The sequence below is a fragment of the Ptiloglossa arizonensis genome, chromosome 1 (assembly GCF_051014685.1).
Source record: "Ptiloglossa arizonensis isolate GNS036 chromosome 1, iyPtiAriz1_principal, whole genome shotgun sequence".
Lineage (NCBI taxonomy): Eukaryota > Metazoa > Arthropoda > Insecta > Hymenoptera > Colletidae > Ptiloglossa > Ptiloglossa arizonensis.
In genome coordinates this window covers 29535043-29550520 of record NC_135048.1, presented here as the reverse complement: position 1 = coordinate 29550520, position 15478 = coordinate 29535043, and the positions used below count along the sequence as shown (strand labels likewise).

The 15478-nt window shown below is 38.6% G+C and overlaps 1 protein-coding gene across 4 annotated transcripts in view; it reads left to right on the top strand.

The window, feature by feature from the left end:
• The window catches only part of Yki (Transcriptional coactivator yki), a 37262-nt gene that overhangs the window by 19072 nt on the left and 2712 nt on the right, over positions 1-15478 (top strand). For all 4 annotated transcript variants that reach the window (XM_076322824.1, XM_076322815.1, XM_076322808.1 and 1 more), the window contains exon 3: positions 13628-13851. In XM_076322824.1, coding sequence (XP_076178939.1) covers positions 13628-13851 — 224 coding nt within the window. The remainder of the gene's footprint in view (positions 1-13627; positions 13852-15478) is intronic.

Sequence of the window (15478 nt, the reverse complement as noted above, 5' to 3'; positions counted from 1 at the left end):
TCCGTTTGAAATTAATTACACGATTCGAAGGATTTCATCGAGGTGCTAATTTCCGGTAACAGAAAAGCTTCGAGTGAAAAGGGTTAAATATAATCGTATCGATACGCGCGTTCGTTTTTCGTCCCCTCGAGTCACGCAATCGATACGAATTAATATATAAAGTTAATCGAAAGAAACGAGGGAAATTTATAAAATTTATGAAATTTACGAAATTTACGAAATTTACGAAATTTACGAAATTTACGAAATTTACGAAATTTACGAAATTTACGAAATTTATGAAATTAATGAAATTAATGAAATTAATGAAATTTATGAAATTAATGAAATTTATGAAATTTATGAAATTTATGAAATTCAATTTAAAAAAATTATTTTCCCTCCGCCACGGAAATTAATCGAAACAAATGAGGGAAATTTATGAAATTTATAAAATTAATGAAATTTATGAAATTTATGAAATTAATGAAATTTATGAAATTAATGAAATGAATGAAATTTATGAAATTTATGAAATTCAATTTAAAAAATTATTTTCCCTCCGCCGCGGAAATTAATCGAAATAAACAAACGAGGGAAATTTATAAAATTTATGAAATTCATAAAATTTATGAAATTCAATTTAAAAAAATTATTTTCCCTCCGCCACGGAAATTAATCGAAACAAATGAGGGAAATTTATGAAATTTATAAAATTAATGAAATTTATGAAATTTATGAAATTAATGAAATTTATGAAATTTATGAAATGAATGAAATGAATGAAATTTATGAAATTAATGAAATTCAATTTGGAAAAATTATTTTCCCTCCGCCGTGGAAATTAATCGAAACAAACGAGGGAAATGTATGAAATTTATGAAATTTATGAAATTTATGAAATTTATGAAATTTATGAAATTTATGAAATTCATAAAATTCATAAAATTTATGAAATTCAATTTGGAAAAATTATTTTCCCTCCGCCGCGGAAATTAATCGAAACAAACGAGGGAAATTTATGAAATTTATAAAATTAATGAAATTTATGAAATTTATGAAATGTATGAAATTTATGAAATTCAATTTGGAAAATTTATTTTCCCTCCGCCGTGGAAATTATCGCGTTTCCACGGCTCTGTTCGATGGCTCACGTATACGCGTACACCACGCGCAGTCGGTAGACTTTTCTAACGCCCTGTATTTGTGTCGCGATGCACCGACCGCAGCGTTGCATCGGCTGCGCGCGTCACAGCGATCGTACAGCGGAGGCAGTGGGTCGTGCTCTTTCCCGTAAAGTATTACAATGCGCCCGGCGGTGAGGATCGGTGTTTTTACCTCGCCACTCGGAGGCTAAAGACCCCGACACACCTGTAGAGACGAGAGTGTTGGGCTACGAACGCGCCAGAATGCCAGATAGGAGGACAAATCTCCGGGAATACCTCGAATGTATCGAAAGTTCAAGGCAGCGCGAGCGTCCTCGGCTCGCCTCGCTTCGTTCGTTCGTTCGTTCGTTCGACTCCGCGATTAGCGATCACGCTGTTGACAAATCGGCCAGTTTAAACGGGAGAGGGAATCCTTTCGGAGGAAGAATCGATTTCTGGATCTTTTTAAGTATTCTCGACGAACTTAAAATAATGTTTTTTTTTTCTTTTTCTTTTTTTTATTTATATTCGAAAATATTCCTACCGTTGCGAGAAAAGAAGACACAATAATACCAAGTAATAGAATCGAGATACTTTTATACCGATTTTGAAGTACTTTAATTCTCGGAATTTATTCGATGGGATACTTAACGAAAATAACGCGTACGTCGATAGACTGTATCTCATTAATTGTTAAGAAAATAGAAGACAAAATTTGTAATATTTGTTTCGCGGTTATAAAGCGACAAGTATGCAAACTTTACGGGTGTTCGTATCCCACAAATGCAAATTTCAATTTTTACCAGTATTCTTCACTTTGTTACTCGATTCCATTTATAAATCGTTTCGGTAATTGGAAATATCGGTTAGTTAGGAAACTAATCTCGTTTCTTTCGTTGAAAACGAAACGATTTCTTCAAAGCGTACGAACAATTTCATCAAATTCTATATTCCCCATTTTGGAGAACGAAACGACTTCGCCGAACAAGCGAATATTTTACCGATTTTAAAATAGTATAATTTTCATAACATTTGGCCGGAAACTACGGTTCTCGTAGCCACGTGATCCTCCACCGTCGTAAATCAATTTTATCGAAATCGTCCGCCGCTAATGACCTTCCCAAGGACGCGAAAAAAAAAAAAAAGAAGAAAGAGAGAGAAAAAAAAAGAAGAAGAATCTATCGTCACACGGGAGGGGGTTAACCTTCGCGGTAAGTGACTCGGTAGATCCTGGCTGGGATAAAGAAGCGGTTTTCCGGGTATGAATCGGCTCGGTGGCGCCAAGTCGCGTTTAACTTTAAATTTCGTATACCGTTAGCGTTTCCGAGCGGTTCCATAAATATCGTCTATGACATCTTAATCGCCCCGTGACTATTCATTCATATTCCCGCGCGTACGTGCATTTTCGCGGCTGGGGAACACACAGCGTCCCGTTATAGACGTTTCGCCTTGGCCGGGTGTATGTAATCGCGACTCCGCGGTACTTTTTGAGGTAAATATTCGCGAATCGAATGGCGCGCGGTGCCAGGTTTCGGGCGGAACCGTTTCATTCATCACGAGGCGACCTTTCGAATCGAGGACAATGGAAACGATCGACGCTCGACGCGTGACCGGTTGGGAGCCTTCTGGTTGCGATCGATCGTCGATCGATTTCTCAAAATCGTTCCGCGAAGTGCCGGGTGTTCCAACCGGTGACTTTTTGATACGTAATAAAAAAATTTCGAATCGAAAGACGAACAACTTTTTCACGCTACTTTGGGTAAAAATTAGAATTTTAAATTCGGAACGTTTAACGTTTCATAACGAATCGAGATTCAACCGGTCGATCCAAGAAAACGAATAAAATTTTGCCTTGAACGATAGACGTTCGAGTACAATTTTCGATTATTGTACTGGTATTAAAGTAAGATATTTTTCATGTACGATTACACGTACGCGATTTACGTGTGAATTTCACCGAAATTTGTCTTGTTTGCGGGGTAGGTACAGAGTCTTACAAACGCACATTCTCTGTTCTTGACGACTACTTCGATTCTAGCGGAAGAATCGAGGGTGAAACGTAGAAAATTTTTTCGATCATCGTTCGATGCCTATTGAATTCAAGATGGAGACACTTCTATGGGGGCGACGCAACTCGTAGTGTTTGGTATATTAAAATAGTAAGGTACTAGTCTCTTTGGAATTAAATTTGGACAATTGTTTCAATATGAATAGAATATTTGTCTCCGAATATACAAGTTCCACGTCTCTTTCAACTATCTTCAAACCGGGGTGACTGTAGAGTCCTACAAACACACATACCCCATCGTTTCTATCACGAGGAAAAAATGGCGGTAAAATATGAAAAATTGAATATCTTCTCGAAATCTTCACGACAGGGATCGTCCATTGGGAGACATAGTATACCTTACTTCAATATAAATGTCTCTTTCAACTACTCCCAGTCTTTTCTTGAAACCGGGGTGACTGTAGAGTCCTAAAAACACACATACCCCATTGTTCCTACTACGAGGAAAAATTGGCGATATAATATGAAAAATTGAATATCTATTCGAAATATTCATGACAGGGATCGTCCATTGGGAGACATAGTATACCTTATTCCAACATTAATGTGTTTTTCAACTCTTCCGAGTCTTACCTTGAAACCGGGGCGAGTGTAGAGTCCTAAAAACACGCATACCCGATCGTTCCTACCACAAGGAAAAATTGGCGGTAAAATATGAAAAATTGAATATCTATTCGATATCTTCGCAACGCAGATGGAAACACGGGATCTATGGATCGTCCATCGGGAGACGTAGCTCGTAGCGTTTAGCGGCGTTGATCGTAGGCCATTAAAAGATCGTGTTAACGGTACTCGCGCGTTTCGGCGATAAAGCCGTGGGGCGACGAGCCGGCTTGTCGTCTCGATCCTCTCTCGAAGAGGTTCTCGAGGGAGGGTGCCAGAGGGAGGCCAACGCGGACGACGACGACGAGGACGACGATCACGACGACGACTACGACGACGACGAGGATCACGACGACGACGACGACGACGATCACGACGACGACGACGACGACGATCACGACGACGAAGACGACCACGACGACGGGAGAGAAGAGCAGGCAGGCGAAAGAGAGCGTCGGTGCGAGAGTGTCTATTTACGAGTTGTCCGGCGCCGTGATGTCCGGAGTAAAAATACATCGTAGTCCGTATGCCGTGCGCCACACAGAAACCCTCTTGTAATTCTCCAATGCTCTCGAGCTGCCTGCCTGGCTGCCTGGTCGCCTGTTCTGTTCGCCTGCTCGCCTGCTTGCCTGCCTGCCTGCCGCCTGCCTGGCTTGCTTACCTCTCCCTCTTTTCCTCGTTTCACTCCCTTCTACCCTTCGCCTCTCTGCCTCCGCCGCCTAGTAGTCCTCTCCACCTCGGCTCGGCTCGACTCTCTTGGAACGCATCCAACCGCTCCCGGAGAGACCCGCGACATGTAGCTTTTGGAACACACCGACGTTCTGTATTCCGCCGTGCCACCGATCACGCGTCCACGGAGAATAGATTTTCAATTTCTTTCGATCGGTGGGGGGGACCCGCGGGGCGCACCACGGGCCCTTCCCCCTCCAGGGTGTTCAACCGCCAGGGAAATTGAGGAGGGAAATTTTTACGAATTTTCTGCCGACCTTTCGTCGATTATTTTGTTTTGGGAAATGTTCGTCATAATGGGGTCTATATTGTGGAATATTAGTTTTATAAGATATTGTATTTAAGTTTTAATTAGTTGTTGATTACAACCGAGGGAAATTAAGGTGGAAAATTTTTCGAAATTTCCTGTCGACCTTTCACCAATTATTTATTTTTGAGAATTGTTTGTCATAATAGGACCTGTATTGTGGAATATTAGTTTTATAGGATATTATATTTAAGTTTTAATTAGTTGTTGATTATGACTGAAAGAAATTAAGGTGGAAAATTTTTCGAAATTTCCTGCCGACCTTTCATCGATTATTTAGTTTTGGGAATTGTTTGTCATAATAGGGTTTGTATTGTGGAATATTATTTTTATAGGATATTGTATTTAAATTTTAATTAACCGACAGTTATGACCCAGGAAAATGAAGGTGGAAAATTTTTCGGAATTTCGTGCTGACCTTTCATCAATTATTTATTTTTGAGAATTGTTTGTCATAATAGGGTTTGTATTGTGGAATATTAGTTTTATAGAATATTGTATTTAAATTTTAATTAACCGACGGTTATGACCCAGGGAAATGAAGGTGGAAAATTTTTCGCAATTTCCTCCCGACCTTTCATCGATTATTTAGTTTTGGGAATTGTTTATCATAATGGGGTCTATATTATGAAATATTAGTTTTATAGCGTATTGTATAATTTTTAATTAATCGATGGTTATGACCTAGGGAAATGAAGGTGGAAAATTTTTCGAAATTTCGTGCTGACCTTTCATCAATTATTTATTTTTGAGAATTGTTTGTCATAATAGGGTCTGTATTGTGGAATAATAGTTTTATAGGATATTATATTTAAGTTTTAAATAGTTGATGATTATGACCAAGGGAAATTAAGGAGGAAAATTTTTCAAAATTTCCTGCCGATCTTTCATCGATTATTTAGTTTCAGGAAGTGTTTATCATAATGGAGTATATATAGTGCGAATATTAGTTTTATAGAATATTGCACAATTTTTAATTAACCAGCAGCCATAATTGAGGTAAATTAAGGAGGGAAATTTTTCGGAATTTCGTGCTGACCTTTCAGCAATTATTTAGTGTGGAGAAATGTTTATCATAATGGGATCTATATTGTAGAGTATTAGTTTTATGGGGTATTGTATTCAAGTTTTAATTAACCAGCAGCCATAATTGAGGTGAATTAAGGAGGGAAATTTTTCAGAATTTCGTGTCACTCTTTCATCGATAATTTAAAACATGTAATAGGGTCTATATCGTTGAATAATAATTTTATATTTTGTATTAATGTTTAATTAACCGACGGTCATGATCGAGGTAAATTAAAAAGGTAAATAATTCAGAATTTCATTTTTCCTTTTCATCGATGGTTTAGTCCAGGAAATATTTAAATAGAGTCTACACTGTCAAACAATAATTACATAACTATTACATAATTATTAATCAATCTGTCACACCCCCATTGGACTACGTTACATGTTCCGATGTCTCGTACAGATTAACTGAGTTTTCGATTAGATTAAATAAAATGAAACATGCACGACGAAGATAAGAAACAAATTGTATTTATTCATAATTGAGAAAACTATGCAAATCTCAAACCCCTGCGCCTCTACTCGGTGGTTAATAAACCATTTTTTTTAACAATGAACACTACTTATCACGCTGATAAGAAACATATTACAAAAAATTCTTTGCATTTTAAAGCGTTAAAGTCTAATTAATTCCTTTGTCACGAAAAACGAACACAAGTTCCTTTCAAATGATCAACGATCGATGTACTAAGTCACTCAATAAATTTTGTCGTTTTTTCCATTCTGAAAAAATACTACGATACTTCAACCTTAAACAACAGTAAATATACGAGTCGACAGATCTACATGAAACTTCACACACGTTCATCAAACAGTACTACTATTAAAAAAATACTACGAGACTTCAACCTTAAACAACTGTAAATATACAAGTCGACAGATCTACATGAAACTTCACACACGTTCATCAAACAGTAGTACTCTCTTCCAAAAAATAAAACTTCCAACCTAATACCTCCATCTCTTATCGAACGACAAAACTTATCAAGCAAGCTATTAGAAGCTGATCATTCGACAAAAGAACAACGAAAGACGAAAGACTCGTAGCATTGTTCGAGATTTTCAAACGATTTCGTCCAAAGAGGGTCTGCGTGAGAGCTTCGTATCCTTAACGAAACCTGTTGAGACGAAGCTCGAAACTTCCGGTGATCGATAAGCGAGCATAAACACACACCCGTTATCTGACGATCGACGAAAGCACTTCGTCCCGTTCCTCGGCGTAGCGCACCTCTCTCTACTGCTGGTGGATCTCGGAAAACGTTGGGGGGCTTAACACGCTCGATCGGATATATATTCCGATCGGATAATGCTCTTAATGTTAAAACTACGTCAAACGTTCCGGGGTATTATTAACCGAGTAAGAAGATTTGTTTCTCGATCGCGAATACCGCGAACTCGTGCGCGCCGCGATATCGTGGATTTAGAGAACTTCGTTCGCGTCCTCTACGGTTACACGGGAGAGGGCGGGGGTCTGGATAATTTCAGATAAAAAATCGATTCCACTCGTTGTATTTTCATCGAGGTTCGAGCCTCGAAACCGCTACCGCGTTAAGATCATAGCGAATCGTGAACAATCGCCAAGGTTATGGAACTCCGAAACGAATTCTCTTCGTGGTTGTAATGGTGCACGTTGGAAATTTCGAAGGATTCTTTTTGCTCGATATGTTTGAATATAATACTTGAAATTTGAATGCAATGTCGAAGAGAGATTTATCCGAAGAGTGGAACAGTCAACGATTCGAAATTAGGGATAGTTATTTTTTAACCGATTTGAGAAAAGGAGGTCGAAGAATTGAATGTTTTTGATCAAAGTAGGGTTGTCTTCATTTTTTAAATTTGGAATTTACGGTGTTTCAAATGAGGAGTACACTAATCTGGATTAATAATTGCTTTGAATTTTATGTAATGGGTTAATGGTGTCTGAAATCATTAATATAATTTAGATTGATATATTTTCTTGTCATGTTTCGAATTAAGGGCAAATCATTGTACAAGGTATACGTTTACTAAGTTTCATCCTGATCCGGTTCCATTACAGAAAAAAATTATGAGACCCTCGATTTTCGACCTAAAATATCGGATTGCTCCCATTAAGAGGAGATTTCCTTCGAAGTATGGTAACTTCGGTAATTTATCGTATGTAGGTATAAATTTTAGTGGATATGTTTTAAGAATATTGTCAGAGAATCCAGTATGAAAATAAATCAATTTTTTAAATTCTCCTAATAGGAATCTTCCTTTTAAGAGCTCTTTCAAAATAGTGTGGTCCCTTGGAAGTATGGAAACTTTGGTTATTTTTCATGATCAGTATAACATTCACAAGGACATATTTTCAAGGATACATATACCTCCGGCAAATATAATAATAGAAAATTAATTTTTTTAAATATTTATAATAGAAATCCCTCTCTTAGAGCTCTTTCAAAATAAGGTGTTCTCTTGGAACATTCTATCCCTTTGATAATTTTTTACGTATCAGTATAAAATTCACAAGGACATATTTTTATGGATATATATACCTTCAGTAAATCTAATAATAGAAAATTAATTTTTTAAAATATTTCTAATAGAAATCCCTTTCTTAAGAATTCTTTTATAATAAGGTGTTTCCTTGGAACGCCCTATTCCTTTAATAATTTTTTACGTATCAGTATAAAATTCACAAGTCATATTTTCAAGGATACACATGTTTTCAATAAATCCAATAATAGAAAATTAATTTTTTAAAATACTTCTAATAGAAATCTCCCTCTTAAGAAATCTTTCAAAATAGGGTGTCCTCTTGGAAGTATCCCAGCTTTGATAATTTTTTACTAACCAGTATGAAATTCACAAGTCATATCTTCAAGGATGCACATGTTTTCAATAAATCCAATAATAGAAAATTAATTTTTTAAAATACTTCTAATAGAAATCTCCCTCTTAAGAAATCTTTCAAAATAGGGTGTCCTCTTGGAAGTATCCCAGCTTTGATAATTTTTTACTAACCAGTATGAAATTCACAAGTCATATCTTCAAGGATACACATGTTTCCAGTAAATCCAATAATAGAAAATTAATTTTTTAAAATACTTCTAATAGAAATCTCCCTCTTAAGAGCTCTTCCAAAATAAGGTGTTCCCCTGGAAGTATCACAGCTTTGATAATTTTTTACTAACCAGTATGAAATTCACAAGTCATATCTTCAAGGATGCACATGTTTTCAATAAATCCAATAATAGAAAATCTATTTTTTTTTTTAACGTTTCTAATGGGAATCCCCCTTAGGCGAAACGCATTGAGTCATCCCGGACGGAGTACAAACTAGCAACAATTTTGGACAGGATACGCAACGAGTGCACGAGCTCCTCTACACCGTCCAACTTGAGATTCTTCCTGAGAACCCTCCAGCGATTAACGATGTTTTCGAGAATCCGTGGTTCGGTTTCAGGTTGCACGCTGCTTAACCGTGGCAATTAGAAGACTCGCGCGTAAAAGCGTTTAAAGCGCGGAGTGGACGGAAGATAAATCTCGTTGAATCGCGGCGACTTGTCCCGCGTCAATTTTTTCCTGTCTTCGCTCGGAAGAGAACCTTAACCCGACACGGTTTCTGGGATCACCCTGTGAGCGGACGAAAAAAAAAAAGAGAAGAGGAGAAAAAAAAATTAGCATCGTATATCGCTACGGTGCATCTGGATGATACCGTCTAGATGGGAAATTACGGCAGTTTAAGGGGGCAGTTTAGTATTTCGGCCGAAAATCGAGGATTCTTTGCAATTTTTTTTCTCTTCGTTTTCGAAGAAATAATTGAGTTACGATGAAAATTGGGTACGTAATGTAATTCGACGAGAATCACTATTATTTTTATTAATTTTGTCAATTCAAAACGCGAGAAGAGACACAAATCTACCTTCTATGATAGGACCACTAATCGAACGAAGATTATTAATCCAGATTAGTTTATCTCTCGAGTGGAGTAAAAATTTCAGTAACGAAGAAACCATTATTTTGATAAAAAAATATTCAGTTTTTCGAGGTTTTTTTTCGGCTCTTAAATCGGTTATTATTCAAAATTTTGGGCTCATGGAGTCTTGCTTTTTAAATAAATCGTTTACGTGCAATATATTCAAATTTCAAGTCGATCTGCTAACTTTCTATACATCGTGCGCTCTATCTGTATGATAAATAGAGACTTTTGTTCGAAACTCTATGTAACACTGCCAATGTTTCCAATTTCGTTACAATCTACCCAGGATAATTCTTTCAATTTTCACTCGAATCTCCAAACAGATGGAAACTGTTCAAAACCCTAAGTAACGTTACCAATGTTACCAATGTTTTCAATTTTTTCAATTTCTTACAATCTACACAGGATAATTCTTTCAAAATTACACAAAGCTCTAAGCAAATTTTACACAAATCTCTAAGTAATACTGTCAATGTTTACAGTTTTTACAAACTATCCAGGATAATTCTTTCAATTTTCACTCGAATCTCCAAACAGATGGAAACTATTCAAAACCCTAAGTAACGTTACCAATGTTCTCAATTTTTTTCAATTTCTTACAATCCACACAGGATAATTGTTTCAAATTTTACACAAATCTCTAAGTAATACTGTCAATGTTTACAGTTTGTTACAATCTATCTAGGATAATTCTTTCAAATTTCACTCGAATCTCTAAGCAGATAAAAACTTCTATTCAAAACCCTAAGTAACATCACCAATGTTTTCAATTTGTAACCCTCCACCCAGAACAATTCTTTCACATTTCACTCGAATCTCTAAGCAGACAAAAACTTCTATTCAAAACCCTAAGTAACATCACCAATGTTTCCAATTTGTAATCCTCCACCCAGAACAATTCTTTCAAATTTCACTCGAATCTTAAACAACATCGATTCATCGATCTGAAATTACCCGAGTGCCCTCGTAAGAGGGTACGAACACACACACACACACACACACTTACACACTTACATACTTATACATGCATACATACACACATACATACATACGGTGTCGCGTTGAGCCGCATGTTCGTCGCCGGGTGTCTAAAATTTCTTTGGAGTCAGGTAAGGTAGCCGGTTCGCAAAGGTATTCGTTTCACGTAGGTAAATAAGAGAGCGCGTAGCCGCGTGTACACGCTCGGCCGGTGTAGTGTTTTCCACTTCCTCCCGGCTGAAAAATGACACGCGAGTAAGGTAAATACGTTAGGGCGGAGGGAAGACGACCGGGAGACCACGACGACGACGACGACCACGATGACGACGGGGATCAGCAATCACAGCCATTAGCCGCTATTTTTGTCGAGAGCGAGAAACGTAGTGTTTTCGTGCAACTAAAGCCGTTTCGGACTCGAAACGACTTCATCTCCGGCCCGCTGGCCCCGGAACGACGCGTGTGTTTGGGATTTAATTAAGCGCGATCTCTCGCAGCCGGCGAATCGGTCAGATCGAAGCCAGATCTACCAAAGCCAGACACGCTGGAACTATGTATTATGTTTCTGTTTTATTGTACGGTTCCAATTGCTACCGACGCCCGACAGAATAGGGGAAGGTTACCGAATTCGGTACCACTACGCTCGTGTCGTGATTCGAAAATTAACATTTTCGAGCAAGGTAACAAACAGGAGTAAATTAATTATTCGGCTCGTTGGTCTTCATTTTCGACTTGGAAAAGCTCGTGATTGTTAAATATACGCAATCGAAGCAACCGAGGTTTTCTCTATGGAAAATTAGAATTTTTAAGTAAGGTTGTAAAGAGGAGTAAATTAATTATTCGGCTCGTTGGTCCTCGAATCGAATTTCATTTTCGACTTGGGAAAGCTCGTGATTGTTAAATGTACGTAATCGATGCAACCGAGGTTTTCCCTATGGAAAATTAGAATTTTAAAGTAAGGTTGTAAGAGGAGTAAATTAATTACTGGGCTCGTTGGTCTTCGAATAGTGTAATTTAATTTTCCATTTGGAAAAGATTTTTTATATGGGATAAAAATGATGCTCGTACTCGGTATTGCCCTTAGCTTAGGGCAAATGGGGCACTTGCTCTGGGATCTGTACTTATAGAGAGCATTTAGTTACTTTTACATTTTATAAAATATAATTAGTACGAATGTAATTGTACTGGTATTCAATTTTATTTTAACTTACTTTTAGAATTGTATTATTCTTGTAGAACATTTAAGAGACACTATATTGATTCATGAAGAATAGATCAGGTTTTAGCTGATCGTTATTGAAACGCAAAGAGACCATGACTCGCACTAACCAAGATATCAAAATTTTATTAATGTACTTTTCGAACGGTATTATTCTTGAAGCGAATTTCAGTTAGAAATTATAACTTTAGAATTTTTTTTTACGTCATAAAATGTAGTTCTCTGAAAAATATAGCGTATATAGTGTATATATGGTACACTATACCGTTTAATACCTGAAAATTTTTTAATTGTATCAGAATACGAATAAGAGCAATCTCTAAAAGTAGCATTGCCACAGCATTCGGTAAACGATAAACTCAACTAAATTTTACCCAAACAATCAAACACAAGAGATTGTAAGAAACAAAAAAAAAGAACAAAATTAAAATCAAAGGGTTTAGGAGTTCAACCTACCTCGACTATCGTTACAAAAACTGTTTCTCTTTCGTTCTAATCGTTCCCCATTCCTCCGCAATAGTCCTTCAACACTAAACAACGAAACAGAGTCATTTACCCACTTCAAATTTCTTTTTAAACTTACTCGATTATTAACGTTGCTCCGCCCTGAAAATTCGGTGACAGTAATTGAAATGGAAAACCAATTATATCCCCAAATGAATTCTCCGTCAACTTTCAAAGACACGTAGAAAATCGGCTGGAAATAGAACCACACTAGGTCCGTACTATTCAGCGTTAAAATCTCAGCGCGGAAGATCGAACGGGCAACGCGCGTACAATTCCGCCCGTAGTTCGTTTCTTCGTGCCACGGTCTCGTCGATTCCCGATTATCGATACTCCTCGAAGTCACCGGTTCAGTTCTCCGCGGCGTTGCTCGCGGAAACACGATATAGGGCGTAATCCGTAATTCGTTTGCCCGCGGACAGCTCTAAAATACAATGCGACGTCCTCGAACGCGTGCGCGCGCGCGCGCGCGCGCGCGCCCGTGTATCTCGCGGTCACGCTCGTCTCCGATTCGTCTCCCCGCTGTCCCGCGGGACGGGTTTCGAAACGAATCCTACGAACAAATAAATAAAGGGAAGAAATATCGTGCGCGCGTTGAACAACGAGTAGGCGTGGATGGAATTATTCGCGGGAAGTTTCTTCTCATCGTTGTTGGATTCTTGGTCGACGCGCGAGACCACGCGTATCGGTCGTTAGGAGTGGGCTGTGCGGTGGGTCTCGGTCCCGCGTTCCCCCCACCACCACTGCTCCCGGTACGCGCGTGCGCGCGCGCACGCGCAGTAGAGACGGTCACGTGGTAGCGATAAGCACCGGGGACGCGTTTTAATTCGCGGTACTGGTCGGACGAAAACTAAACGCGCCCGGAGGAGCAGCAACACGCCGCTAGGCGCCCGCTGTTACTCCTTCGCGTCGTCTTTTGAATGGAACTATTTTTAGAGTGCGCCTACTATATGTGGATAACTGTACGCGCCCGTGGCGTATTCAGTTTCTGCACGGGGCCGCGCGCGCTCTACGCACAAAATAGCAGACCGCTGGTGGACATGCGTGATTCTGAACACGCGTTTATAATTTTATTTTCCAGCCACCTGACGCGAACCACGACATGGGAGGACCCGCGGAAAACGGCGGCCGCGGCGAACGTTGCGGCCGTCGCCGCTGCGGTCGACAACGGGAAATCCACCAGCGGCGCGACCAACTCGTTGGGTCCGTTGCCGGACGGATGGGAGCAAGCGCGCACCCCCGAAGGAGAGATCTACTTCATCAATCATCAGACACGCACCACATCGTGGTTCGATCCGAGAATCCGTAAGTCTCACGTTTTCAAGGTTTGTCACGACGTAACGACCCCCCGTCGATGTTTGAATCTCCCGCGCTACGGGTCGCTTCGATTTCGTTCCTACACTCTCGTGCGCGTTCGTTGTTTCTATTTGAAGATTCTTCATTGCGATGAAGAAGTGGTTGTTTTGAAGTAATTTTCTAATGAAAATGTTGAGTATCATTTTTTGTATACGACTCCAATTATGTTACTCTTCTTCTGTACTTGTGCACGTTCATTATTTATATTTCAAGATTATTCTCTGCGATGAAGAAGTGGTTGTTTGAAGAAATTTCTTAAAAAAAATGTTAAGTATAATTTCTTGAACATCTCTTCAAATTTGTTTCTCAGCTTCTGCAGTTGCACATGTTCATTTTTCATATTTAAAGATTCTTCTTTGCGATGAAGAAGTGGTTGTTCGAAGAAATTTCTTAATGGAAATTTTGCGTATAATTTTTTCAATATAACTTTCATCTTCGTCCACTGGGTCCGTGTTGACCCTTTGCACTGGAAGATTCTTCTCCGGAGGAACGTGGTGAAGAACTAGTCGTTTTAAAGAAATTTCTTTAAAACGTTAAAGAATGTTTATGTTCATGGAATGTTAATGTTTCTATGTTCATGAAAATATTAGGCATGATTCTTTGAATATGACTTCAACTTTGATTTTCGTTCTTCGAGTTCACTCAAAACCTTTGCACTGTAAGATTCTTCTCCAATGACGAAGGACCGATCGTTTCGAAGAAATTTCTTAATTGAAATCTTAAGTACGATTCTTTGAACGTGTCTTCAACTTTGTTCCCCGTCTTCTGTACTCGTACACGTGCATTGTCTATATCTAAAGATTCTTCTCCGCGATGAAGAAGTAGTTGAAGAAATTTCTTAATGGAAATCTTAAGTATCATTTTTTGAATACGACTCGAACCGTGTTGCTCGTCTTCTGCACGCGTGCGCGTTCGTTGTTTGTATTCGAAGATTATTCTTCGCGACGAAGAAGTGGTCGTTTTGAAGAAGTTTCTTAAAACAAAAGTTATGTAGAATTTTTTTTAGTACGTCTTTGTACCTCGTGGTGTGTGTTCGCGGTGACTCTTTGCGCTGGAAGATTCGTCTCCATCGCGAGGAACTGGTCGTTTCGAAGAGGTTCCTTAATGGAAATGTTACGTACAGTTTTGCGAATATGACAGCAACTTTGTTTCTGTGCTCGACGTACGTTTACCCTTCCCACTCGAGGATTCTTCTCCGCGACGAAGAACTGCTGGTTCGAGGAAATTTCTTAAAGCAAATGTTAACTTCTCCACTCGAAAATTCTTCTTCGCGATGAAGACCTCGTTCGAAGAAATTTCGCCAACCAGATGTTACTTACGTTCTTTTGTGTACAATTTCAACTTTGTGCTCTTCGTCTTCTATACTCACGAATAATAGAAACTTTCAATGAATCATCTTTTGAAACATTAGTTTCTTAATTCCAGCACAATGTAGAACAATGTTTAGAGGAGGTTTAGAGAGGTTTGGAGAGGTTTGGAGAGGTTTGGAGAGGTTTAGAGAATTGCAGAAATAAAGTTCGCCATTGTTCGAATTAATTTTGCATCCAACGTTGTTCTAGAATAATTCTTTTTCTCT